We start from the raw sequence: 27,203 nt of genomic DNA on the forward strand, positions 1-27,203 counted from the left end.
CTCAGTGAGGTTCCTCCTCCCTGCTCTGTGGTCGGACTCTGATGTGTGTTTGCACTGTTACTAATAGACTGTTTTTGCCGGGTCAATAACAGTTATCAGAACGAGATGAAGTTCCTCTGCAGTGGATCAATTGCGCCTCTCGTGCTTCTCCTCATCCTGCCAGGTAAAACCCCTTTTCAGCTTCACTTCAGGTATTTTTAAAGTGCAGAACCATGAACACAGTGAGTGTTTTTCTCATTATTGTTACTGATGTTGATATTTCAGGGTTTTACTGTATGTTTTCTTAAAGTGGGGAAAGTGTGAGCTTTTTTAAACAGTGTTCAGTGTTGTATGTGAACGGTGATATAGCTGAGGATTAATGATATTGATCTCTGTGCTGCTGCTGAACCTCTGAACACGCTCCATTCTCCTCCATTACAAATCGCTCCAAGTGATATTTTATTAGCGGTGAATCTGAAGATTTCTATCTATGATTAGTTCACTGTTTCATTCCCAAAGTGTCCAAAAATACTTTATATATGCCCATCATATTGGATTCAAAGAGGCACACTGAAAGTGCCCTAAAATATAAAAATAATATGATAAACAAAAGCTTTAAGTTTTGGAATATTCCTTTAAAATGACTGATATTTAAAGCCCTACACCCTGTAAGCATGACCTCCCAGGCTTTATTAATAACCATCTGTGTCTTTGTTCATTAAACAGTGAACATTTGCTTCTATGATTCGTTTCATTCTCTGAGACATCAGTGTGAGAGCAGAAGAGAAGCTCTGAGACCAAAACATTGTTTGGATTGAAAATTGGACCTTAAAATGTAAAAAATGTTTTACAAACAAAATATGAAGAAGTTTTCTGGAACTAACAGACCAGACAGACTCGTTCACACCGTGCGTCTTGTGCATGTTTTGCTTTGTGTTGTATGCTGTATATTCTGCTCAGCCTTACTAATAATGACATCAGCGTATGGGCGGTAACCCCTGTGACCCTCACGCTGCTCTGAACACTCAGCTTCACACTGCTTTCTCCTCACTGTGCTCTGTCATGTCATAAGGGCAGAATATCCTTATATGATCAGATCAGGCACACAGCTCTGGTAGTGATAATAGAAGCCCCGCCCACCTGTTATTTAAGATTCTTTTATGAGGGGCAGCCAATCAAAAGAAAGCTGGCTTAAAGCAAGGATTGCCTTAAATGGGGAGAAACTAAAACAGCTTATTTCAGACAAACCTGGGGGCCTTGCTCTCAGGCCCATATAAGATTATCATGGATTGTTTTAAACTTTGAATCATGTAAAGCTACCACGAGAATAAATTATGGAGCTGGAGCTGTGGGAGACTGCAGGTTTTTCAGGACACCACTGGTACTTTTGTATCTTTGATTGATTGAATCTTTATTTTGAACATGTTGAAAAAGTATTAAAAAAGTAGAATTAAAAGAGACAAATGAACAAAGCAAACAAAAGGAAAACGAGCAACCACAACTCCAAATAACGTCTATGTTCAAAAAGGAGCAGGAAGAAGCATAAGCTTATTTAATCCCACCCCTTTTCCACTATCTAGTATCAATAGACTACAGAAATACCTCCTTGCAATTACATTATATGTTATGTGTAATTTATTATTATTATTTTTTTAAATATATACACATATATGTTTCTATCTATCCATACATACGTATATACACACATACGCACATATACACATTTTCAATAACCCCAGTAACACCTCAAGGATACACAACCTACAATTATATATATATATATATATCCCCATACCAACAAACCCGTGCATGCGCACACACATGAAAATATTAGACAAGAACACCCTATCAAATCTCTACCTTTTCCCTGTACCCTGCAAAAACCATATCCTTAAACCGCTTTTTAAACTGCGCCATGCTTGGACATTGCTTCATATCTTTACTTAGTCTGTTCCACAGCTTCACTCCACACACAGAGATGCAAAAACTTTTTAATGTTGTACGGATACGAGGATGTTTTAAATTTAATTCCCCCCTCAAATTGTATCCCCGTTCCCTTTTAGAAAACATTTTTAGAATATTGTCAGGAAGCAGGTTATTTATTGCTTTATATATAATTTGTGCTGTGAGAAAATGAACCAGATCTGTGAATTTTAGAATTTTTGATTTTAAGAATAGTGGATTTGTATGATCTCTGTAGCCAGTTTTATGGATTATCCTTATGGCCCTTTTTTGTAATATAAAGATTGATGATAGCGAACATTTGTAAGTATTGCCCCAAACCTCTGCACAGTAATTCAAATACGGTGCAATCAGGGAACAATAGAGAATGTGGAGTGATTTGTGGTCCAGAATGTGTTTTACTTTACTCAAGATTGAGACACTTCTTGAAATTTTGTTATGTATATGATTTATATGAGACTTCCAGTTTAATTTATCATCTATAATCACACCAAGAAACTTATGTTCAAGTACTCTTTCAATTTCCACACCATCTACATGAATCTGCACTTGTGCATTTCTAAGGGAATTCCCAAATAAGATAATTTTAGTTTTACTTAGATTTAGCGATAGTTTGTTCCTGTTAAACCATTTTTTAATTTTGCACATTTCTGATGTAATTGTATCCAGCAGCTCCTTATTTTCCCCCCAGAACAAAAAATATTTGTGTCATCTGCAAATAATACTAATTTTAATATATCAGATGCCTTACAAATATCATTTATATAAATAATAAATAATTTTGGACCCAGTACAGAGCCTTGTGGAACACCACAAGCAATGTCCAAGCATGATGAGGAATGGACACCCAGCTTCACAAATTGTTTCCGGTCACTTAAATAATTTTTCACCAGTGCAGTACAACCCCCCTAATCCCGTACCGTTCCAGTTTATTAATTAATATGTGATGATTGATTGTGTCGAATGCTTTCTTGAGATCCAGAAATACTCCAGCTGCATACTGTTTCTGATCTATAGCATTCGTAATCTCCTCAATTGATTCGATTAATGCCAGAGATGTTGATCTTTTTGATCTGAATCCATATTGACTGTCAGAGAGTAATTTATATTTATCTAAGAATTTGTCTAATCGTTTATTAAACAGGTTTTCTAGGATTTTGGAGAATTGTGGTAGTAAAGAAACAGGCCTGTAATTTGTGAAGTGGCGTCTGTCCTCGGTTTTATACAGCGGCACAACTTTAGCTATTTTCATTTTGTTTGGCACTTTTCCCGTCTGAAATGATAAGTTGCAAATATATGTTAGAGGTCCTACAATTCCTTCAATGACCTTCTTGACGATTTTCATGTCAATATCATTACAATCAGTAGATGTTTTATATTTACACATGTGTACAATGTCAATTATTTCTTTTTCCTCCACTGATGTGAGGAACATTGAGTTAGGGTTCCTATCAATCAGGTTTTCACTACATTCTACTGATGGCAGTGACTCAGGAATTTGTTCTGCCAGTTTTGGTCCAATATTTACAAAATAATGATTAAAGCTGTTGACCTTATCAGCAGTGTTTTCCATAATATTGCCATTATCGATAAAGTATTGAGGATAACTTTGTTGTCCAGAATTATTTTTAATGATACCGTTTAAAACATCCCATATTCCTTTCATATTATGTTTATTGTTGTTCAATATTTTACTATAATACTCCTTTCTACATACACGTATAATATTGGTCAACTTATTTTTGTATTTTTTATATTTATTTTCAGCATCTTTTGTTCTTTGTTTTAGGTATTCCCTATAAAGTGTATTTTTCTTTTTACATGCATTTTGTAAACCCCTAGTGAGCCATGGTCTATCTGAATATTTGTGCTTTCTGTTGTATTTTATTGTTGGACAGTTTTTATCGTACAACTCCATGAATATTCTTAAAAATATGCCATATGCAATATCAATATCAGCTTCTTTGTACACCTTGTCCCAGTCCTGATTTAATAGATCGTTCTTAAATGCAGTCATAGTTTCTTCTGTCCTTACACGTCTGTATCTCAGTTGTTCTTCATGCTGATTTTTCTTATAATTAGTGTCATAAACTGCAAAAACTGGTAGGTGATCACTGATGTCATTAATTAATATTCCGCTCACAATGTTGTTTTCCATATTGTTAGTGAAAATATTGTCAAGTAAGGTGGCACAATGTGGTGTAATTCTGCTAGGCCTGGTTATTTTAGGATGTAAACTCAAACTGTACATAGTGTTTAGGAATCCGTCGCTCATTTTATGCTTTTTTGGATTCAACAGGTCAATATTAAAATCACCACAGATAAACATAACTTTTTGATTTGTTTTAGAGAATATTTCCTCTATGAAGTCATTAAATACTTGAATACTAGAGCCAGGTGTTCTATATATACAGCTAATTATTACATTTTTCTCTTTTTCCTTATACATTTCAATTGTTATACATTCTAGTAAATTATCAATTACAGTTGTCATACTTTCTACCACCTTGTAGTTTAGGTTTTTATCCACATACACAGCTACTCCCCCTCCACTCTTGTTCCTTCTATTTACAAAATTCACTTCATATCCCTCCAGTCCAAAGTCCGTTCCTTTCTCCGCATTGATCCATGTTTCAGAAATGGCAATAATTCCAAATGGATTTGTCAACTCATTGAGATATTCCTTTATATTGTTGAAGTTGGCATACAGACTTCTGCTATTAAAATGGATTATTGATAATTTATTTTTTGTGTTGATGGTGTGCTTAAACTGTTCATCAGTGAAGTAGCAGCAGTTACAGCTGATGTTGTAGAAGAAATTATTTTCCGGGTCTATATCCTTTTCTAAGTCTAGAACATTATGGTCTGTGTATCGAAATGTTCTCAGTTCCAGATTATCATAAAGAGAATTCCAATGAGTCATGTTGATATTGTTGCCGGATGCAGATGAAGTTCTTCTGGACTGTGCCATGTGTTGTGTTGTGTGTCACGTCACATGTGTATTCATACCTCCAGAGTAAGTTGACCTCAGTATTTGTCCAGCTCTTCCATATTTCTGATGACCAACACTTTGGCTTGTTCCGGTGTTCCATTGAGTTTAATGAATACTTTGCAGTTGGTGGTCCATGTACTCTGAAATTTTCCCTGTTTCTTCAAGTAACGTGCTTTCCTGGCAATGTCCGCATTTCTTTTTATCAGATGTTCGTTCATGAAGACATCGGATCCTTTCAGTTTCCTTCCTTGTTTTAACAGTGCTGTTTTCTGTTTTCTGTTTGCAAATCTCACAATGATGGCTGGTTTGTGTTAGGGTCCCTGGGTCGTTGACCCAGTGTTTTTGTGTTTTTGGTTCTTTGATTTTGTTATTTCATTATATTCTAGCTTTGCTTTATGGGTTTTAGGATTATTCTTAGTTTAGGTTCTCTGGGTGGGGTTTGGTTAGAGTTTTAGTGTTCTGGTTTTCTGTCTGTGTTCCATGTTGCTGTCTCCCCTTTCTGCTGTATCCCCACATTCAGTCAGAGTTTGTGTCTGCCCTGTTCCCACGTCTCTGTTCCCTTTGTAGTGCCTGCTTATGAGCCTGTGTCTTTGTTCAGTCTGTGTTATGCGTGTCCTGTTTTACTTTGAAAGTCCATGTCTGATGTTAATGTGTTTGGTTTTGCTTCCTCTTGTCTCGTTAGGCCTGATTTGCCCCAGCTGTGTTTCCCTCCTGTTACACATTCCCTGATTGCTCCCTCTGTGTATTTAAGCCCTGTGTTTCTTAGTGTCTGTGTCGTGATCTACCGTTTATTTTGCTGTGTGTTTTGTCTGTCCACCGGTGTAAGTTTATTTTGAGTTTTTCAAGTTATGTCATGTTGCGTTCAGAATTAAAGCCTTTTTTGAGTTCACGTCTGTCTCCGGAGTCTGCACCTTGGGTCCTATTCCTGCCTGCACACAGCCCCGCCTAACAGTTTGTCACTGTCATTTTTTCGGGGTAGAGGGTGGCAAGCCTCAATGTTGTTATAATCCACTTCCACACCTTTGGACCGTAGAAAGGTAACCACTTGATGCTCCGTGGAGTTGACATCTTCCTCTCCTGGCCCTCCTACATTGTCAGTGGCGACCGCCCGGGCGTATGACCGGGGTTTGATGCGAAGCCCCGTGATGATAACATCGTTCATCCGGGTGTACTGCTCCAAATCCGCCACTCTGTTCTCCAGGTACGCCAGCCGCCGATCCTTCTCGGCGTTCTGGATGCGGAGAGCCTTAACTTCCTCGACCAGGTCCAGGATGGCTTTCTGCTGCAGTTTGACAGTAGAAATCTCCTCTGTCATAAACTCCAGCGACTTCTTAATATCGTCACCTTCCTCGGCTGACAGAACTTTTTTCGGGCCCATGCTGAGAGACGCTCTCGTAGCTTTGCCGTGACGACCGGCTAGCTAGTTGATTCTTAATCACTTATTTAGGGACTAAAACTAATCGGTTAGGTTGAGAAAAGGAAGTAGTTTGAATTAAAATGTGGGCCTTTGCTGCATTAAATATGCAAAAATGACAGATTTAGAATTTTTCAGATTAAGGATGTTCACTCACAGTGACATCACACAGAGCCAAGAGTCGAAAACGTGCCTGAAACTGAGTGTTGAGAGCTTCTAGCTCACAGGGATTATTGGACATGACCTCATTATTTAAGACTTTGGTAATGTTTATTATAAGAAATTTATATTATATCATCATGTAAATGAAAGAAATGGAGGAAAAAGTAAAACAGTTGCAATTTAATGGGATAATTAATTATAAAAATTGCGCATTAAGATGTAGAAGTACTGATGCTGCAAAGCAAAGTTAACTATGCTGTCGGTGAAGTCTGCTGACTTTGAAAAAGTCATATGATGGATTTTTTTATTTTTTATTATTAGATTAGACCATGAGCAAAGAATCCGAATACTTTATTATCTTTGAGCAAATTATGTGTTCACAGTGTCAATGTCCTGCATCTGTGCTCATGTGATTTGTGCAGTAATAATACTACACTAATATAGTAACTCATGTAAAACCTCACATTAAAGAAACCAAATGATGACTTTAAGGTCACAAAATGCATCATCAACCATTTCAATAGTACAGGTTTGTTTAGAGCCATCACTCTGGGCCCTTTCTCTATATATACATTCAAACAGAGACGTTGGAACGTCTTCTGAAGAAAATCCCGACGCTGTGCAGTACTGGCAGGCAGGATGTTCAGTGATAAGCATCAGTGGATGGAGGATTAAAGCTGTCTGGTGACCTGTGCACTAGTGATGTGTCGGTCGCGAACGAAACGGCTCTTAGAGCCGAATCTTTGACGTGAACGACGCGAGCTGTGGATTTTTTTTCTCTCTCTCTCTCGCACTTTTTCCCGCTTCACTCCGCACGTGAGTCTTGTGCTTTGCGCTGGGCAGAGGGGGGAGGGGCAGTAGTTAGGGAGGGAGAGAGAGAAAGAGAGGCAGGGACAACAACATTAGAAAGGTATAGTAATCATCCACAACTATTTTCGGTTGCAGATGATAAAGGATTCAGAAAGTTTATTCATGCAGGTCCATATGACAGAGAATATGCATCTTCTTTTTGTTTTCATATTATAATTTATATTTAATTGTGTTGTGGTTTGCAGTGTTTTGTGTTGTTTCACTTTAAATTAGTTTAAAAGGAAAAAGCTGAAAATTAAAATAGTTAAAAGTTGAAATGTGAATAGTTGGTTTTTGTATTATATGATTTATTTATTACATTTTATATGGAGTGAATAAATAAAAGTATATTTACGGTGGCCCCTACAGACAAAGCACGTACAAACTTCAAATCATGTAAAAACTCCAAAACAAAAGACAACGGAGGTGCTCCACGATGCTAGGGGGCAGTGTTGAGCTTTTGTTACCTCGTGGCTACATAAGCCAGCAAGTACCAACGACCAGATTTGGTGTGTGGTAATAACAGGTAAATGAACATTTTTTTTTTAAATTTTTGAATATATATGAGTGCCTGTGTATAAATACACAAACAACACACACATGCTTTCAATTGTGTAATTTAAGTGATCTAGTAGCTCTGCTTTGGAAGTTCAGTTCATGCTAGAAATGTGTTTTGGAGTTTGTACGTGCTTTGTCTCGAGGGACCACCGCATATATTTATATATAAACATATAAATAAAACCACTTTTTTTTACATTAGTAATTCTTTTTGTGCATAATTGTATATTATTGTTAATAATAAATCAATAAAGCAACAAAACAACCTGAAGAGCCGGTTCTCTAAAGAGAGCCGGAAATCCCATCACTACTGTGCAGTACTCTGACTCTCACCCTATCACATCTGGGATAGGTCCCTGCAACCCTGGTAAAGATAGGATGGAGTGGAAGTTAATTTAAAACCATTAACATTTTATGGTAACCAGACTCTAGACTTTTTTGAACACTAAAAAAAACCCTCTTTAAATGAACTTAAAATAATCATGGGAAAGATTTCCACATTAATAAATGGCTTTCTATTCCGATTAAGCATTTTTGTTGCACTAATGTAATTTGCATGGGTTGGATCAAGGCCAGAGTGTGTAAAATCTAATTATATTTCTGTAATACAAGTATAAAAATAGCTAATTTTCAGCTTAGTAGAGGCTGCAGGCAAGGCTGTAGTTTATCTTCCTATCTTTTCAACTTAGTAATCGAACCTTTAGCTATGGCTCTTAGGGAGGACAATCAGGTTGCCAGAATCTCTAGGGGTGGGACAATGCACAAAGTATAATTGTGTGCAGATGACTTATTGCTGTATAAATCTAATCCAACTGCATCAGTCGCTAAACTGCTCAAGGTATTAGATCACTTTGGACGCATATCTGGATACAAATGTAACTAATCGAAAAGCCCACTGTTCCCTATTAATAACATAGAGCAAGATCTCTCTGCCTTCCCCTTTAAATTAGAAAAAGAAACGTTTAAATATTCGGGAATAAATATAACCCGCACAATGATGGAGGTGCGGATTCATAATTTTGACACTTACCAAAAGTACCAAAAGAGGCTGGTGGGCTAGGGTTGCCACTACTGGGCGGCTAATATCACCAAATTATTGCACTGGAAATATGTTTATGAGAACAGCGAGGGTGAGGCTTGGGTAAAAATGGAACTGATGTCTAATCCACTTCCCCTCCTAACCTCATCCGTAGCTCGAAATCAAAAACAGAAAATAACAAATCCAGCTGTAGGAACATCTGTTAGAATATGGCTTCAATTCAGAAGGTGCTTCTGTTTGCAACAGGTTAGTAATTTTTTCATTGTTGCTTTTAACCCTTTTTTGCCATCCATTTCAGATAAAGCATTCCAAATTTGGCACAATAATGGTTTGAAGTTTTTTTTACAATTTACTTTCAGGAGAAACTTTTAACACCTTTGATGTTCTGATGAGATATTACAATATACCAACCTCACATATGTTTAGATATCTGCAAATACGAAGTTTAGCAAAAACATCGTTTCCTTCATTCCCCTACCTACCTCCTAAAAATCAAGTGGATACCATTTTGGAAATGGATCCTTTTGGCAAAAGGCGATTCTCCGTCATATACAAACTGATGCAGAGCTTAAGGCCTGTTACTTGGGAAAAAACTAAAAATAATTGAGAAAAAGACGTTGGGGTGGATTGATCTGATGATGAGTGGAGATCTTGCTTGAATCGTATACATACTTCCTCCCTTTGCATTCGCCGTGGTTTCATTCAGTTTAAAATTCTTCATCGTCTTCAATATACAAGAGAGAGGCTTTCAAAGTTTTTCCCAGAAGCCGATCCTGCCTGTCCCAGGTGTGGACATAATCCAGCAAATGAGGGTCACATGATGTGGTCTTGTCCGAACCTGGATAATTACTGGGGAAATATATTCAAAGTATTATCTCAGTGCGCAAAATTTAGTGCTTCATTTCCTCATTGGCATTTTTGGAGTTATGCCACCTCAATATGAAATTAGTAAATCTCAGGAAAATGCCATAGCGTTTGCTACGTTGCTTGCCTGTAGACTCATTCTATTCCACTGGAAGTCTGATAAGGCTCCTTCATACATACAGTGGTTAAAGGAGGAGCTTTTCTTTTTGCCACTGGAGTTCTCTCATCACAACAAAAATTCTCTGCGACTTGGAACCCATTTATTGACTATATAAAAACGTATTTTCCAGATGTGTGACGTACATTTTTTGTTTGTTTTGTTCTGTTTCTCTTTACATGAGCCTCGGGTGGGGAGGGAGGGGGGTTTCTTTCTTTCTTTTTTTTATGTATAATCGCAACGTTTTCATTTTGTATTGAGACCATGATTTGTGTAAAGCGATTAAATTTAAAATAAATCTAATAAATAAATAAATAGTGGATTAAGACATAATGTACAGGATATATTTGCTTAAATTGCCAATAATAATATAAAACATTAACTTTGAATAGCTGGAAAATGTTCTTGTGCAGTCATGTAAAACTTATGCTACAGCACAGGCTTTTGACAGTTTTTCGACTTTTTTTAATTCAAGGGGTTTAACAAAATAATTCGTATTGCAAAAGTCTAGATTTAACAACAAATAATAAGGTATTTAAACTGTACCTGTCCACAAGGGTTGGATTTATTTCAAGAAGGAAGCAATTTTAAGATGGCAGAGAAGATTTAATAATGAAAGGAAGTGCTTGCAATGTTGAAAGCATGAACTGGTAAACACTCTGTGTCTCTATCTGTTCATCTGAATCTTGTTAGGGTGCCTAAGAGCTTTGAGTTTATTATATTATTGAACTTGATATTGAAATTGATTTTGATATTATTTATTATTTCTAGTCTTTGGTTTCTTTGTTAGAGTTCTGTCTTGTGGTTTGTGTCTCTGTGTTCTCTAGTTGCTCTGTCTCCCCTGTCAGCTGTATCCCTTTGTCAAATCCGCGTGTCTGTGTTATGTTTCCTGTTTTACTTTGAAAGTCCGTGTCTCATGTTAATGGGTCTGGTTTTGCTTCCTTTGTGTCGTCAGCCCTGATTTGTCCCAGCTGTGTTTCCCTCCTGTCTCTCGTTCCCTGATTGCTCCCCCTGTGTGTTCTCTTTGGTCTGTGTCGCGATCGCCCTTATCTACCCTCATTCGTGCTGTGTTCTGCCTGCCTGCGTTTATTCTTTGTATTTTGGAAGTTTGTTTACTTTGAGTTCAGCATTAAAGCTGTTTTTGTTTTTTTTTAAGTTCACGTCTGTCTGTCTGCACTTTGGGTCCTGTTCCTGCCTGCACACAGCCGTCACATAACAAATCTGAGCTTCTTCATCATTTCTTTTTCATCATGAGAGGTGTTAATTTGTCTGCATGCTGTAACGGGTCTCATGATCGCAATATGCTTCCTTCACAGCAATAATTGCTTGTGGAAGTTTGTGGTAGGTCTCCGTTGTAACATGAAAACCAAGCTGGAGAATGTCCAGATAAGAGCAAAAAAATCCCCCCAAAAACAAAAACTCGTTTTTTGCCAAAAACTTGTTTTTGTGACTCAGAGTGTATTGACAGAATCAAATGTCAGCAAAGGTAAACATTTGCACTGAAACGTCTGTATTGAACCAATTGTCGAAGTCATTAAAGAAGTAACAACAAAAAACCCTAAAAAAATAAAAATTGCCCTGATGACGGCAGTCAGGGAGGTTTCCTCTGGAGACCATGAATGATGATTAGATAGATTTAGATATTTTAGTTTTTATCAGTCACTCACTAAGACCAGTCTTTGATTTCAGGTGGGGCAGTTTGGTGTTCTGATCCATCTGCAGAACTTCCACTGGCTGAAGGATTTGTTTGTTAAATCAGGCTGTTTTTAAGGAGACTTTGTTGCAGTGTTTTGCGCCTTGTTTTTTTTTTATTTGTCTTAAATTATTGTCTTTAAAAAACTTCAAAAATCACTTCAACCTACTGATTTTACATTTTCCAAAAATGAAGCACTGCCTAGCTAACACAGATGTTAGTGTGATGATTTCGTTTAGCTTTGGTAGTGTTGATCAGAATCGGATCACTGATGGGGGATTTGTGTCAGCGTGCTGCGCTGGCGGGCGGCGTGGACACCCGGGTTTGTGACTGTGATAACTTGAGAAAGAGGTGACGCAGTTTCTTGAAATTCACACCACAGATACATGTACAAAAAATTTCAGATGAGTTTGAACTTTTCTGAAAATCTTGTGAACACAATAAATGTAATCTAGGATGTTTAAGACGATAGCACAGGTGCATCTACGAGGAGGCAGAGGGCGGCACTGACCGCCGCCAGTATTTCTCATTTTTGTTCGTGTGCACAGCTGTTAGAGTGGCTAACAATGTTGTTGCACATATGTACTTATGTCTGAGTATTTGTTTGCTTTTGGTGACTGGAGAAGCATTTGGAGATTAGTATTTTCCTCAGACCACACTGAAGAGATAATCCTATTTGGTCTGGGAACACTCAGGAACTGCAAAACATATACAGGAGAAAATTAATGAATGTGTGAAGCAAACTATCAATAAACCCACCTAATGAGGTTATTAAAGGCATACTGCCATCCTTATCGAGATAAATGACAAACTGTTGAAAACCCCCTTTGCTCCATGGCAGTTTGTTTGGTTAGCATGGTTGCATACATCAGTGGGATCATGAATGAGGAGAGCAGAACTGAGAAGTTTTCCTTCAGGTCCTCAATTCAGTGAACAGTGAGGTTAAAAGTTGATGATGGACCAAAGTGCTGGACAGGACATGCTCACATCATATGACATCGTGGTAAAACAATGTTTATATGAGCATGCTAATATGCAGATATTTGTTTACCAGCACTAGACACAATGGACATACTTTGAACTGAAGATGAAAAAAGTCAAGGCATCATCAAAATCAGCCGCCCTCTGCGGCAAACAGTTGCACAACATTTCACAAAAATCCAGCCAACAGCTGCTGACGTCCTGTTTGTATGTTAGGCCGTTTTGATTCGATCTGCTGAAGATCATCCAGACAATTATCTGACAGGAAAAAACAATCGTAATGTTGATGCACACACTGAAATCACAGTTGGTCAAACATCTGTTGGTTTGTAGGGACAGGAAACAAACTGATGAAGAGTCACTGGCCCATGCAGTGAACTGTCTCCAGATGGTGAACTTCCCACATTTACTGCTTCTTTTTGTTTCTTATGAAGTTAGATAGTAAGTGCTAGTTGCTAGTAAACAATAAACAGGCATTGCTAGGATCGGTCAATGAAGACTGATGTGTAAAGAATGAATGAAATTTGGTCCGTTCCTGTATTCCACTACAGATTACAGATTACATGCCCCAAAATGTATTTTGTATCGTATTCTGTTACGTTACTCAATGAGAGTAACGTATTCTGAATACTTTGGATTACTTAATATATTATCATGCTTTTTACAACTGAATGTACTATTTAGTATTTAGTATTTATTTATTTATTGTCATTGTCAAGAACAATGAAATTGCGTTTGGGGCTTCCATACAACCCAAAAAAAAGAAGAAAATAATAAATACCCCTTAAAACCCAAGTGTACATATTTAACCCAGTGTGACTCCAATGCAATAAGACAATCCTTAGCAATAATGTTCGTAGAAATATTGCTGTGATTTATTACTATTACTGAAGGTTACCAACACCAACTAGATTTTTAAATCTTAATATAAATGAGTAACAGTAGGGTGGACATTAGGTAAGGCTGCTCCAACGGAGCTTATTGTTTCAGAGGAAAACACGAACACAGCGTACAGTCGAGTCTTAACAGCTTACTTACAGCTGGGCTCGTCAGTGGTTATTATTATATTTACATGCTTCATACATGCTATGCCTGTAACACTCTGCCTGTTGCCTTCATATTAAATCATTTTTTGAATAACACTTTTAAAAAATATTTCTTCACGTCATTATGCAGCCGTAAGTAGAGGTGACATGAGCCGCGAGATTGAGACACAGACATTAGAGCCTCTTGATGCGTGTTTGGGTTTCCCCCGGCGTGGAATCACCAAAAATAGAGACGGCATAGCCGAACATATGAAACAGGAAAATACGGCCGTGTAATCCATTTATTTCAGCAAAGTAACTGTAACAGAATACAGTTACTCATATTTTGCATTTTAAATACGTAACGCCGGTACGTGTATTCTGTTACTCCCCAACGCTGTCCATTCCATACTGATCACAACAGATCACAAAGTTTATCGGTAAAGACTGGATCTGCATCCAGATCCAGGAGATTTTGGGCCCATCAGGGTCTTCAAGTGTTTTTCTGTTAGTCATTAATGAGGAGGTTCAAGTACTTATTAAAGAGGTACAGTCTGTGATACGTATGTTTAACACCTTATGGAAAAATGTTAAGCAACATGTTCAACTGGACTATCCTCCATTATCATCAAAGCACCAAATAAGGATATTCTCATGCTGTTGTGATCCACGTGTATATTCTTACAGACTCTACCCCGTCCTCAGCACCTTTATGCTGCGTTTCACTTTCATTTGTCATCAGTTGGTTTATACGCTGTCAGATCTAATGGATTTCTGGCCCATAGTTGTTTGGATATTTCGCCTGGCGTAAGGTGTTGAAACTAGAGACATGAAGGGTGCTTTTATTGCAGATACATTTCCTCAGCTTGCTGAAGCATTAAGTTTGTGTCCTGTCCTTGTCCCTGCATAATCCCCAACTCTAACTCTCACAGTAGGATAGAATAGAATAGAATAGACCTTTATTGCCATTGTACATGTACAATAAAGTTGTGGCTGCTCCACACTAACTGTGCAGATATAAAATGTATATAGTAAGATACAAACAAAGTGAAAGCAGATAACACAAAAACAATTCAATTTCAATTTTCAGTTTTATTTATACAGCTCCAAATCACAACAACAGACACCTCAAGGTGCTTTACATTGTAAGGTAGACCCTACGATAATACATACAGAGAAAAAGCCAACCAGCAGGTTGTAAGTAATTGGAAGTCGTGCAAAAGTAGTGGGCAAGAAGTCTGGTTTTTATTAAGTTGTGCTCCCAAATGTTGGCAATCAGGGAAAAATGAAAATACTTTGAAATGAAACACATGACAAAAATTTCACACTCACTTCTGGCATGTTCAGGTCAGGTGCTGTAAATGTTGTGTGGTTCAGATGTGGTCCATGCTGACATTTGGTGCGTGTACAGCAGACCAGTGGTAAGTTAAGGACACTGGAACTCGTCCTGAGTGAAAGTCATGTTAATGTGGCTCAAAGGAAACTCCAGTCATGGGTCACATCTGGGCCGAACATTTATTGCTGTTTGGGTAAAAATACCATTAAAATGCACAATCTGGAATACCAAGCTTAAATATTTTTATTAGTGTGAATTCCGATTTTTACTAAAAACACAGTAACTTAGTAAAAAGTACGTATATCTACTTATAAGCACTGCTGAAAAGATGAGTTAATTTAAATCAAAAGGTAAAATGTTGTTTGTTTTTTATGCCAAACTATCAAAAACTTTACAAACCACTCAGTTAATTTATGGATCTTTTTTAAGTAAAGATAAGCTATTTCTATAAATTTGCTCCATTTAAACTGAAGATTGTCACTAATTTGGGGCTTTACCTGCAGGTATTTCCTTCTAACCTTGTCTTTGTAGCACATTTGGTCAAGAACAGAACCTTAACCTTTTCTCCATCAGTGGGTTTGTTTGCAGACAAAAACATCAGCTGTGAATCAGCCTTAAACACAGAAACAGAGCTGAAGCAGAACTGGACCATCTCCATGAGTTCCTCGAAACGACACCCAATCCCGTTTTCTTCTGTTGCACAGATCCAGAGCTTCACGTCCACATTTCCATTTTAGTACAGACGATGTGAACACTCTGACCCCCCTCGCTGTGTCTCTACAGTCATATTGCAGTAATGTATTATTTCCTGTTAAGTGAAGGTCGTTAAACCAAAAACGGAGTCTCGTGTGTCTCCTTTTTTGTGCAAAGCATGTGTGTTGTCCTTGTTATCGAGCGTTCAGAGTGGGTGAAGGTTTAGCATCTGAGTTTTTATTTTACTTTATTTTATCCGTAAAGGTTTCTGAATTGCGCCATCTTTAAATGAACATCACGTAAAAAGCAGACTATTAGGTCTGGATTTTGTTGTTATGTAGATTTTAATTTACTGAATTTGAATCGAACAGTTTCTCTACAGTCTGTGAAACAAAAGAAGTCATTTCTATTTTCCCTCTTATACAGACTGTAGGTCTGTAATAAAGTGTAATCTTTTTATTACATAAAGCCAATAATCTGCGAGGTGTCAGGCAGAAAGCGACAGCATGTTGTGGTTGCGAGGTGATTTTCTCAGTGAGCGTCACTCTGCAGCCAACAGTGAGGTCTGTGCTGTTTATCTGCTGCTGTCTGGCTGAGAGTTCACATGAATCATCAGCACTGCCAGCCACGATGTCTGACCTGATAACAACTTTGGAGAACATGAAATATTTATTCTCCCCCTCAGACACCATTTTATTATTCCTACAGAAATGATTCATGGGCCACTATTATTGTTATTATTAGAGAGGGTGAAGGGCTCCAAGTAAAGCTGCTGCCCTCGACATTAAGAGGAAGCAGCTGAGCGAGTTCAGGCATCCAACCAGGATTCCTCCCTTATCCCGAGAACACATCAGGACTTCCATAGAAGAGCATGAGAGGGTGGCTGAGGTGACAGAGGGTCAGGCACAAGCTAAGACTACTGCCCCTGTGACCCAGGCTGGGATAGGAGAGTAGATGGATTATCATTCTCATCAGATATTTACAGTGTGATCTTGTTGCAGAGTAAAAACACATTCAGGAAAGAAATATGGTGTGTGAAAGGTGAATATGCACAGTTTGTGAATGTATTTTATGCTCGTGAAAAAATACATTTGAAACTTGAGTTGCTTTTTACACTGTAAAAACTAATGGTAAGACCACACACCTTTGGAGTGGGAGTTGCAAGTTTGATTCAGAGTATCCAGTAAGGGTCCTGACCAGACCGCCCATGCTAAAAAAACAAACAAACCAAGCCCTGGAATGACGGCCACGTCTGCAGCTCGGACACAAGCACATCACTCATGTTGTACTATATAGAATTGTGTATGTGACAAATAAAGCTTGTTTGTTGTTGTTTGTAAGTACGACTCAATAATTTCATCCTTTGTTGTTTGTTCCAGTTTTTATTATGTGAAAAATCTATTGGACAGACTCATAAACAGAGTCATCGTTTGCCTTCAGCACTGCTGTCACCATCATTAACTGTAAACAGGATATTAGAGCAGTTATCAACCTGCTGCTGCTCTGGAGACCCTCGCTGATTAAACGCTGAGGTGATTACTGGGTTAATTGAACTGGGAAATGTGGTTTGCATGTGTGTGTTATGGTATGTAGCGTTGAGCATTTCTGTAGAAAGGATCCAGCAGCAGATCAATGCAGAGAAAAGCAACAGAGAAATTACATAAGACTTGACAACACTTAAAGTTTCATGTGCAAAATATTCTAAAGATGTGCACCACAGCGTGAAGAGTGAACGATTATACACCTTGACTTCTTGATCCTTTTTACGTCATCATCGTTTATTTATATAGCACTTTAAAAAACACACCTGGTAGACCAAGTGTTGAACAATACATCTATAAATAGTAATAATATAAGAACTGAACAAAGCAATTAAATCAATAAAGAGTTAAAAGCCAGAGAATAAAAATAGGTTTTTAATCTCGACTTAAAAACCGGCACTGATGTAGTCTGTCTAATATGAAGAGGAAGATTGTTGCAAAGCAACGGGGCCACAGCAGAGAACGCCCGGTCTAATCTGAGTCTCAGCCGTGACGTAGGGACTGAAAGCAGCAGTTGCTCAGCTGACTGGAGGGAACGAGTTGGAACGTAAGGCTTCAACAAATCGGACAAATAAACAGGTGCCAAAGCATTTAAAGATTTAAAAACCAATAAAAGAACTTTAAAATGGATCCTAAATTTGATTCAAAGCCAATGTTGAAAGGCCAAAACCGGAGTGATGCGGTCGAATTTCATTTTTGCACTAATTGTAAGCGTGACAAAGTGCCCAGCCCCTATTAAAAGGGAATTACAGTAATCCAGGAGTGAAGTAATAAAAGCATGAATTACAGCTTCTAAGTTACGTTTGGAGAGAAAGTGCTTGATCTTCGATAGACATCTGAGGTGGTAGAATGCTGATTTTACCGCCCCATTCACGTGGCCATCAAGAATCAATTTTTACTCCAAGATTTGTGATTGAATTCTTCAAATGAGAGATCAAACAGTGAAATCAACATCTGGAGGGTCAGGAAATGGATTTGGGCCAAATTGGACTCTCCACCATTTGACCTTAGAACTGAAGAAGCTTCTCGGATGAGAGGTGAAACGTCTTCAAGCAACTTAAAGAAGTCCAGACGCTTTTCTTTGCAAGCTCCTTTGACTACGATGACCTGGATGACTGAGAACCTTCACAGACATTTGAGCCAAATAAAATCACTTCCGTTTTTCTTTTCTGTTTACATCAGCACAGGATTCACTTCAGCTGATTAGAATGTGGTCACATCGTTCCTAAAGCATGGACAGGCAGACCTTTAACTAACAAATTGACATGATGCGCCGTCTTTTTAATAAATCCAGGAAAGCAGTTTCTTCTCCTTTAAACAAAAATATCAAATACATTTATCGCCATCATTTAAAAAGCGTATATACTTGTGTTCTGGGGGCCTCTGGATGTCTGGAGTTTTGATCTCCTCCATACCTGCTTCACGCCCTGGAGGACGGGGCTGTGGCCCCCCCACACCCTCTAGCAGATTATTACATGAAGGAACCTTTTAAAAAAACAAGCGCGTCCATGCTCACAGGTGTACACACGGGTGATCACACCCACAAACTACACCCTTTTTGGCTCCTACCTCAAAGCACACTGTGTTCTGTTGATCTTATGTGCTGCACAATAATGTTTAACATTTAGTATTTACTGTCATATTCCCATATATCATTGTGATGTTGTTTATTCTGTTACTCTTGTTCTCTTCTGCTTGCTTTCTTTTTTCTTTCTCAGCAGGTGATCCAGGTGATTGATATATGCATTTCTTTCTCTCTGCCCGTTCTGTTGGTTTATGTTTTTTGCCCTTCTCCCCCGTCCCTCTTCTCAGCTGTTTCTCTTTCCCTCTTTCTTTCTCCCCTTCTTTCCCCCAGTCAAGTCTGTCCCGTATTCAGTAAGTGAAAATAAAATAAACAATAAAAGGTGAATCAAATGGACCATTACGGCAAGGCTGGGATGGTCCATTTGGTAAAGTAAATCCGTTGGGCATCTTTCTTTGCCTTTAGACAACAATTCTGATGGCAAAAGAGCCAAACAGGACAGGCCAAAAAAAAAAAAGCGTACATACGCTTCACACTCCATTAGCCTGAAGTATTTGGTCCTTGAAAGTGATCACATTTAACCAGTACCAGTAGTTTTTATGGAGGAACTTGCCTGCAAACATTCAGCAGCTGTGAAAAGTGAAAGAGAGAACATCTGTCTTCAGAGTAAAAGTGTGTCTCATGTTCTGAAACATGTTGGCTGCAAAGGTGAGGCACAACTTTTACTCTGAGGGCAAATGTTCTGTGTTTATATCTGATGTCACACTATAGCTTTTGCTAGCACCTAGCTAATAATTAGGCACATCTCAGCATCTTCCATGCAAACTATGGATAATTGCATTGACCTGCTAGAACCAATGCTATTGCAAGGAAGGTTTTGGTGCAGCACCCTCTTTGTGACCAGTTTCACTGAGCGACTGCCACAGCAGGTAGAGGTGGGTTGCAAAGCAGCCTGTAAATGCACAACAGTTGTGCATCAGTTGATCTGTTGCGATTGCAGGTAATGACTTTGAGGTCTGCCTGACCCGGCACTATGCTTGTCATCTGTTTTCTGATCCTCAGTTTGCCGGGCTGCTCATGGGCGCTTCGCTCAGAAACTGATGAAAGACTTATTTACCAACTACACCAATGCTCTGCGGCCGGTGGAGGACACCGACCACATCATCAATGTCACATTACAGGTCACTCTCTCCCAGATCATTGACATGGTAATCAAACCCTGAATGCCTATCCAGCTCTTTATGCTGTATCTAGTCAGGCAGGTACTGGTGTGACCTTGCCGTTTTCATGGATTTTCACCAGGATGAGCGGAACCAGATCCTGACTACCTACCTGTGGGTCCGCCAGGTATGGATGGATGCCTTTCTCACATGGAAGAAGGAGGACTATGATGGCCTTGACACCATCCGCATACCCAGCAGCTACGTTTGGAGACCCGATATTGTTCTGTATAACAGGTAGGTGTATCATCCTGCTGGCTGATCTTCAGGATATTTATTGATGTTTTCAAACTCCTTCCTTGTTTCTATCATAGTGCAGATGATGAGTTTTCCAGCTCCATGGAGACCAATGTTGTTCTTCGTAACGATGGCCAAGTCATGTGGGACCAGCCAGCCATCACCAAAAGCTCCTGCTCTGTTGATGTGGCCTTCTTCCCCTTCGATTTGCAGCAGTGTGACCTAACCTTTGGCTCCTGGACTCACAACGGAAACCAGATGGATTTGATCAATGCCCTGGACAGCGCCGACTTGAAAGACTTTGTCCCCAATGTGGAGTGGGAGGTCAGTAATGGTGTCATGTGTTTAGAACATCCTTAATGAATGTTTTGACGAACCCAAAATTTTCTCTAACCAGGTTCTGGGAATGCCAGCCAAGAAAAATGTCATCTTGTATGGCTGCTGCTCAGAGCCATACCCAGACATTACCTTTTCCCTCCACCTGAAGAGGCGGGCCTCCTTCTACATCTTCAACCTCCTCATTCCCTGCATGATGATCTCCTTTCTGGCTCCGCTGGGCTTTTATCTGCCAGCGGATTCAGGTGAAAAGGTTTCTCTGGGTGTCACAGTGCTGCTGGCCCTCACCGTGTTTCAGCTGCTCGTAGCTGAGAGCATGCCACCCTCTGAGAGCGTCCCGCTGATAGGTGAGAACAGCCTCTGACTTTTATTTACATCTATGTATTTAAAAAAAACATTCATGATGAATCAGAATTATTGTAATGTTTATATTCATCATCCCTCCTGCAAATGTTACATGGCTACACTGTATCTGACAAGTTACTAATATTTGAGGGTGCCTTAGGATACCTCAGACAGACACATTTCAGCCTTAGGGATGTCCCTAGAGTGTATCCTCGGAGTAATCCAAAGAGATTTTCCTGTTATGCCAATGTGTTAGGCAAGCAGAGCTTCCCTGCAGAAAGAGTGCAGAGGCTAAGCCTATGTTTGAAGCCACTGAGGTGTTTGATGGGCGGGGTTGACATGATGTCACTAATATGACTGAAAACTTGTGGTATGGAGAAACTCCAATAGCTCCAGCGTTGTTTAGATTAAGCATTTATTGCTCATCATTGCTTGAACTTGCTGTTCCACAGTTCATCTTAATATCCAAAATAAATCCCAGCAGTCACAATCTGTTTGGTCCCTTCAACCAATTAAACCTGACCCTAATTAAATGTTCCTACCTTAAATCCAATCATTTACAAACACAAAAAGTGAAAACTAGTCCCACACATAAGATAATACACAAAACATGAAAATGGCTCCTACAATGAGGTTCAGGTTAAAGGGAAAACTAAATGGGATTTAGGAGTCACCAAAGAGTCAATCAACAGGAAACGGAAAATCACTCTGAGGTCTCCGAATGGTTACTGGACATCTCTCTGAGGGATGTTCTTGCTTACCGTCGCGCTGATCTCTGTCTAAAATCGAAGCTGGAGAAGGTGGAGCTGTTTTTAGATTACGTGAAAGATGTAATCTTTTGTATTAAATCTATTAGCAGAAAATACTGGTGATTGCCCAACAACACCTGATGCTGACCAGTTTATAAAGTCTAATTTACACTATTGTGTTCATTGATTGTTTACAGTCAGACATGACCTTCACTGACTTCAGAAGTCTTTTGTAGATGCCTTTAAAGTATGTAATTTGGATAAAAGTAGCACATCTCAGTGATTGCTGGGGCACAGTTGTTGTCGATGGATTTGAGGACCTTTCAAAACCTCCAGCTTGCAGCTCTCATTGAGTCACTGAGCCTTGGCATCAATGACAAGAGGACCACTGACAAAGAGGATTCAGATACAGACCCAATCAAAATGATAGGTGGAGCTTGGATGGAGGTGGGTTGCAAAGCAGCTTGGATCTTACTCTAACTGTGATTTTCAGCTTTCAATTTTCAGAGACTTCAATGCAGCAATGCAGCAACTACCCAAGTGCCTCTGCAGTAAATAAAGAAGTATAAGAGGAATGTTTGCTCGTCTGCCGCTGTCTGTAGTCACACCCACTTTAGACTTCACAGGGTTAATCAGAGTGTCCTATATTCACCAGCTGTATGCTTTTACTGCAACTAAGACTAAAGCTTGATTTGGAGTTATAGGGACAGCAAATAAGGGTCACCAACCTCTACCTGACTTTTCGGTGTCTTATTTCTATAGGAAAGTACTACATTGCCACCATGACCATGGTCACTGCATCAACAGCGCTCACCATCTTCATCATGAACATCCACCACTGTGGCGGGGAGGCTCGTCCCGTGCCTGAATGGGCCGAGCGCTTCATCCTCAAGTACCTCGCCCGCATCTGCTTCGTGTACGAGGTGGGTGAGAACTGCCTCGGTGGCGCCAGGAAAGAACCTTTATCACAGGAGGGGTCTGACAGCCCATCAGCCAATGGCGGCAGCACCAAAGGAGCAAATTGGGATGTCAATGGGAAGGCGTGGGGAGGAAAGGTGGAGGTGGAGCCTCTGAAGATGGGGCAGGAAGTAACCAACCAGACAGACTGGAAAGAGGATCTGTTTGTGACCATTGACCACTCACAGGAGAAAGGAGCTGCTGTAGTGCGAGGGGAGGAATCAAACTGCGGTGAGCACGAAGAGGAAAAGAAAGGCGTAGGTGTTGAGGGAGGAGGTGGAGATGGGGGGAACAGGAGGGAGATCTTGGTGAAGTGTTTATGCCAACACCAGGAACTGGGCAAGAATGTTGAGTACATTGCCAACTCCTACCAGGACCAGCGAGCAGCACAGCTGCGCATCGGCGAGTGGAGGAAGGTCGCCAAGGTCATGGATCGCTTCTTCATGTGGCTCTTCTTCATCATGGTCTTCTTCATGAGCATCCTCATCCTGGGAAAGTCCGTCTGATGGAGCTCAGCCTAAGAATTCACGAGATGATAAAATTGTTTGTTTAACGATTAAATCATTTTTTCTTCCTTTTTTTCTGACACACGTAAACAGCTAAAAAATAACTGAATGATGGTTTTAAGGGTCAGTTTACTGTTTTGTAAGCTGGTACCTGGTAGCTTTCCTCAAAATCATTTCCACCAGAATTTAAAATGCTTATCTTTGGATTTGAAAGAGACTCTGAAGGCTGATGAAAGTAAAATGATTGGGAAAAAAATAGTTTCTAATTATTTACAAAGATCCTAACAAATGCTGGAGAAGCTAAACACCTCTCTGTTGGACACAGCATGAAGGGAGAATCAAGGGTGGGTTGCAAAGTGGTTTGCATGATGCAGCAACTGAAATTTACCAGTTAGATGTGTAGATGGGTGTCTGCAGAGCCGTTAGTTGAGAAGGATGAATGAAATGAAATGAGTAGAGCTCTAAGCGTTAATCTCAGCGTTAAAATTACATTAACACCATGACCACATTAACGTGGCAAGTATGGTTAGCAAATTATCACGGATCGCCCCGTGCGTGGGGCTGGATAGCGCTAACGCATTAACGAGCTAACTGCGCTAATGTGTTGACGCGGTCCAGCCCCACGCTCGGGGTGATCCGTGATAATTTGCTAACGGAAATTTGCCGCGTCAATGCGGTTATGACGTTAACGTCATTTTAATGAGATTAACGCTGACAAGATTAGAAATAAGTGATCTGCTGTTTTTCTTAATTTAAGTTGTATCGTGCTCATATCTTCAGATCACAGAGGTTTTAGGCTTGCGACTGTTTTCATTCCAGCACTGAATTGGTCACTCTAGATTTCAGCATTCAGGCATTTATGAACCCATTCATCATGCCTTAATACTTTTCATTGAGCTATCTGACTCTCAGAACAGCATCCCCACCACCTTTGTTCCTGAGGGTAAGTTGGTATCGGTGCTTTGATGCATCTGATCTCGACTTTGTAGCCTTGATGAAGTAATAATAGGTTCAATTTGTCCTTTCTTGTCCCACATTATTCATATTTAACACACTTTAATCTGAATCAATTCTGTCTGGCAAATACAGACTTTTTATACTCTAAACATGGTAATGCTGCTTCTGTGATTACGATCTGAACTACAAACTGTTTTCTTGCAAATAATCATAATCTGGAAACAAAAAGGAAAAAAGGGAAATCTCATAAGAGTCAAATCTGGTTTTTCCCTCCAAAAATGCTTTCTGGTACATTTTGCTACTGAAGAAAAAAACAAAAACAAACTTTAAATGGTTGATAAAACATTTTCAGGCTCAATCTTAAACAAACTAAAATTCACTCACAAGTTGTGGTCATTTAAGTTTCTAAGAAAGCTCAAATAAACTGTAGTTCCAGGAGAAAAAACCCCTGCAATTATATGTAGTTTACTTTTATTTTAAATCCAAACACACCTCACACTTTTACTGCTTTTAAAGTCAAAACCAGTGACACAGAAAATCACTTCCAAATATTTGCAGTGATCAAAAGCTAAACAGCTCTGCACAAAGCCTCATATCAGAGTTTGAAAGTCTTACTTTACACGTCTGGATGTTTTTTTTATTGACGCTGTTTGCAAAATAATCGGTTTCATCACATCACACAGATTCTTTGTTCAGCATTTTGTCTTTTACTACAGCATGTTAAATAATAAGAGTAAAGTCTCATATGATCGTTTTTTTAATCACGTGGGTTTGTGGAATCGCACAAAAGTTTACAACAACTGAGCAAAACATTTGAGAGCAAACAAACAGAGACATCAGAGAGGACGGGTTCATGATGCTAGAACGCTAGCTCAGACGGGAATGACTGCTTGTCCCAAATGTGCCTCACATCTGCAGTTTTCTTTGGCTGTCTGGATAGTTAGCCGACTGTATCCACAGACTCTATTGGTGCAGCTAATTAGTTAATAACTGATGAGTAAAGCCCTAAAATTCCACTCACCAAACTGGAGCTCGGGTATGTTAGATCAGCGGTCTCCAACCTTTTCTGCGCCACGGGCCGGTTTATGCCCGACAATATTTTCACGGACCGACCTTTAAGGTGTCGCGGATAAATACAACAAAATAAAACTAGTACCGGTACCGAAAAAAAGAAGATTTATTCATAACACACGTGAACAGACCCAGGAAAACCGAGTTAACGATAAAAACGATAACAAAATAACGCTGAAAACCGATAAAAACCCTGAAAACCAGACATTTCACACCTGAGCCTCAACTCTCACCGCCCGGTACCAAACGACTCACGGACCGGTACCGGTCTGAGGCCCGGGGGTTGGGGACCGCTGTGTTAGATGATCTGTTTGTACATTTAACTGCACAGCAGTCATATTAGTGGTTAAATAAATACTCCAACAGCACAAACACGGTCCAGAGGTCCATTTCAGGGACTCAATCAGCTGTGGTGAAATAGCCGAGGTGATTCACAGCTGTCAGTCACAGACACCAAAGATAAGTCACATCCAGCACAGTTATCATGAGGATGCAAAACAGCTGCAGGGATAGAGTGGATATCAGAGGAACTGCAGCTCTGGCTTCATCTTTCTGTTTTGCAGGTGTAACCTTGGCTCACATACAGTCTGCAGTAAACTGTCTCATGTGTGTTTCCCTTACAATGTTCGCCAGGTTGTTTTTTTGTTCTGGTTTGGTGTCTTTTTGTAATCCAATGCATGTGATTCAGCACGTCTGCACAATGAAACACTGAGTGTTATAATCCTGAGTGTGTGATGATCCTAACCTCACAGAGGCACAGAGTTTATCGAAGGTTCACTTGAAGAAAACAGAATTTTCTGTTTTTTTGGTTTGGTCTCTATAAATGCAGCTTCAGGGTTTGTTTATGTTACCAGGATGGAGTAAAAATGCATCAACTTTTGTTTGTTTTTAAAAAAGAAGCTGTTTTACAGACTCATAGAGCATTAACGTCTCTGTGAACTAGTTTGTCCTCTGAAGGCCAGAGACAGGCTTTTGCTTTATTATGAAAGGAATAAAAAGGCAAATTTATGAGACTAAATATTTAAGACTAAAGATAAAAAATCACTGTAATTTTATATGCATGAAACCAAGAAAAATGTTACTCTGCTTATTTCTTTGCTGTGTTTGAAACATCCAGTGTCAGCACAACAACTGTTAAATTTATCTGCCCGTGTTTTTGGTTTGTGAGCTGTTCACACGGGACACTCTGTTAATGCCGTGAAAGTTCTTATTAAAACTGTTTTGTTCACAGAGGTTTGTTGGGACTTTTCTGACATGATGTGTGTGTGGTATTGTGGGTCTGTGGGGTTTGCTCTCCGTGTGTGTGTGGGGGGGTACTTTCTGATTCTAGACCACACTTAGGTGTGAAGGTGAGTGAATGGTTGTCTGTCTCTCTTTGGCCCTGGTTGGCGAGGTTTCCAGGGTGTAACCCACCTCTTGCTGTATGGTTGCTGGGAGGGGGATAGACTACGGCCCCCTCTGGACCCTGAAATGGAAAAGGCAAAAGAGCTTTTACTTTAGAGTATATTTTAAGGAGTCTAACAAACACTTATTATTGTTTTAACCAGAAGAAACATGAGATTGATTTGAGAAGAGGTGAGTAGAAGGACGTGTCAGGTTTACTTTTATTTCTTGATGTTGCAGTTTGGCTTCTCTGCAGAAGAGGGCAGTGCAGCTGCATCTTTGGACGGTTGCTCTACATAGATAACCCGCACTCAGAAAGGTCATGTCAGTCTTGAGATGGGAGGAGCAAATAAAGCACAAAACTGCACAAGCTAAACCCAAGGACAGCAGGTGATTTTAAATATATGTTTCTTTAGAACTTGTGGATAATTTTCATGTATAAAAACATCCCACACTGTCCTAAAGGTCTGAAGTCTGACTCATTTAACTGATTCCTAAGATCTAAACATTGTATGATAGATGCTGCAGGTTTTGATGCAGCATCATCAGACTGAACAAACCTCTGGGAAATGTTTGATCCTGTAGTTATAAAAATACATGTCAGCTTTCTTCTGCTTTCCCTTTAAAATGGAAACAGTGAGAGAAGACGGTGCAAAACCAGCACATTGCTTTATT

At 39.4% G+C, this 27,203-nt stretch overlaps 2 protein-coding genes across 2 annotated transcripts; one reads left to right on the plus strand and one right to left on the minus strand.

Annotated features, from left to right (window-relative positions):
- Positions 1-26,375, plus strand: LOC146700878 (neuronal acetylcholine receptor subunit alpha-10-like). The gene is made up of 6 exons (XM_085471136.1): positions 1-163; positions 19,830-19,975; positions 20,070-20,224; positions 20,302-20,548; positions 20,622-20,907; positions 22,417-26,375. Exons 1-6 carry the CDS (start codon positions 106-108, stop codon positions 23,115-23,117), a joined length of 1,593 nt encoding a protein of 530 aa, XP_085327262.1. The 5' UTR covers positions 1-105; the 3' UTR covers positions 23,118-26,375.
- LOC146700879 (uncharacterized) lies at positions 4,912-6,269 on the minus strand. Its single transcript, XM_085471437.1, has 2 exons — positions 5,893-6,269; positions 4,912-5,242 (listed from the first exon to the last, which is right to left on the minus strand). The coding sequence occupies exons 1-2, from the start codon at positions 6,246-6,248 to the stop codon at positions 4,969-4,971; spliced, it is 630 nt and encodes a 209-aa protein (XP_085327563.1). The 5' UTR covers positions 6,249-6,269; the 3' UTR covers positions 4,912-4,968.
- Positions 26,376-27,203: the final 828 nt, after the last annotated feature.

Source organism: Copadichromis virginalis, linkage group LG10 (assembly GCF_057382275.1).
Source record: "Copadichromis virginalis isolate Kocher_CV1m ecotype Utaka linkage group LG10, C_Virginalis_male_GT1.1, whole genome shotgun sequence".
In the NCBI taxonomy this organism is placed as follows: domain Eukaryota; kingdom Metazoa; phylum Chordata; class Actinopteri; order Cichliformes; family Cichlidae; genus Copadichromis; species Copadichromis virginalis.

Bases quoted from the DNA above. Each gene is read 5' to 3' on its own strand.
- LOC146700878 (XM_085471136.1), top strand. From the start codon at position 106: ATGAAGTTCCTCTGCAGTGGATCAATTGCGCCTCTCGTGCTTCTCCTC. The intron at 164-19,829 runs GTAAAACCCCTT...TCTGATCCTCAG, and splicing joins GCTTCTCCTCATCCTGCCAG to TTTGCCGGGCTGCTCATGGG. The intron at 20,908-22,416 runs GTGAGAACAGCC...TTATTTCTATAG, and splicing joins TGAGAGCGTCCCGCTGATAG to GAAAGTACTACATTGCCACC.
- LOC146700879 (XM_085471437.1), bottom strand. From the start codon at position 6,248: ATGACAGAGGAGATTTCTACTGTCAAACTGCAGCAGAAAGCCATCCTG. The intron at 5,243-5,892 runs TGACAAACTGTT...GGGACCCTAACA, and splicing joins CTACCCCGAAAAAATGACAG to CAAACCAGCCATCATTGTGA.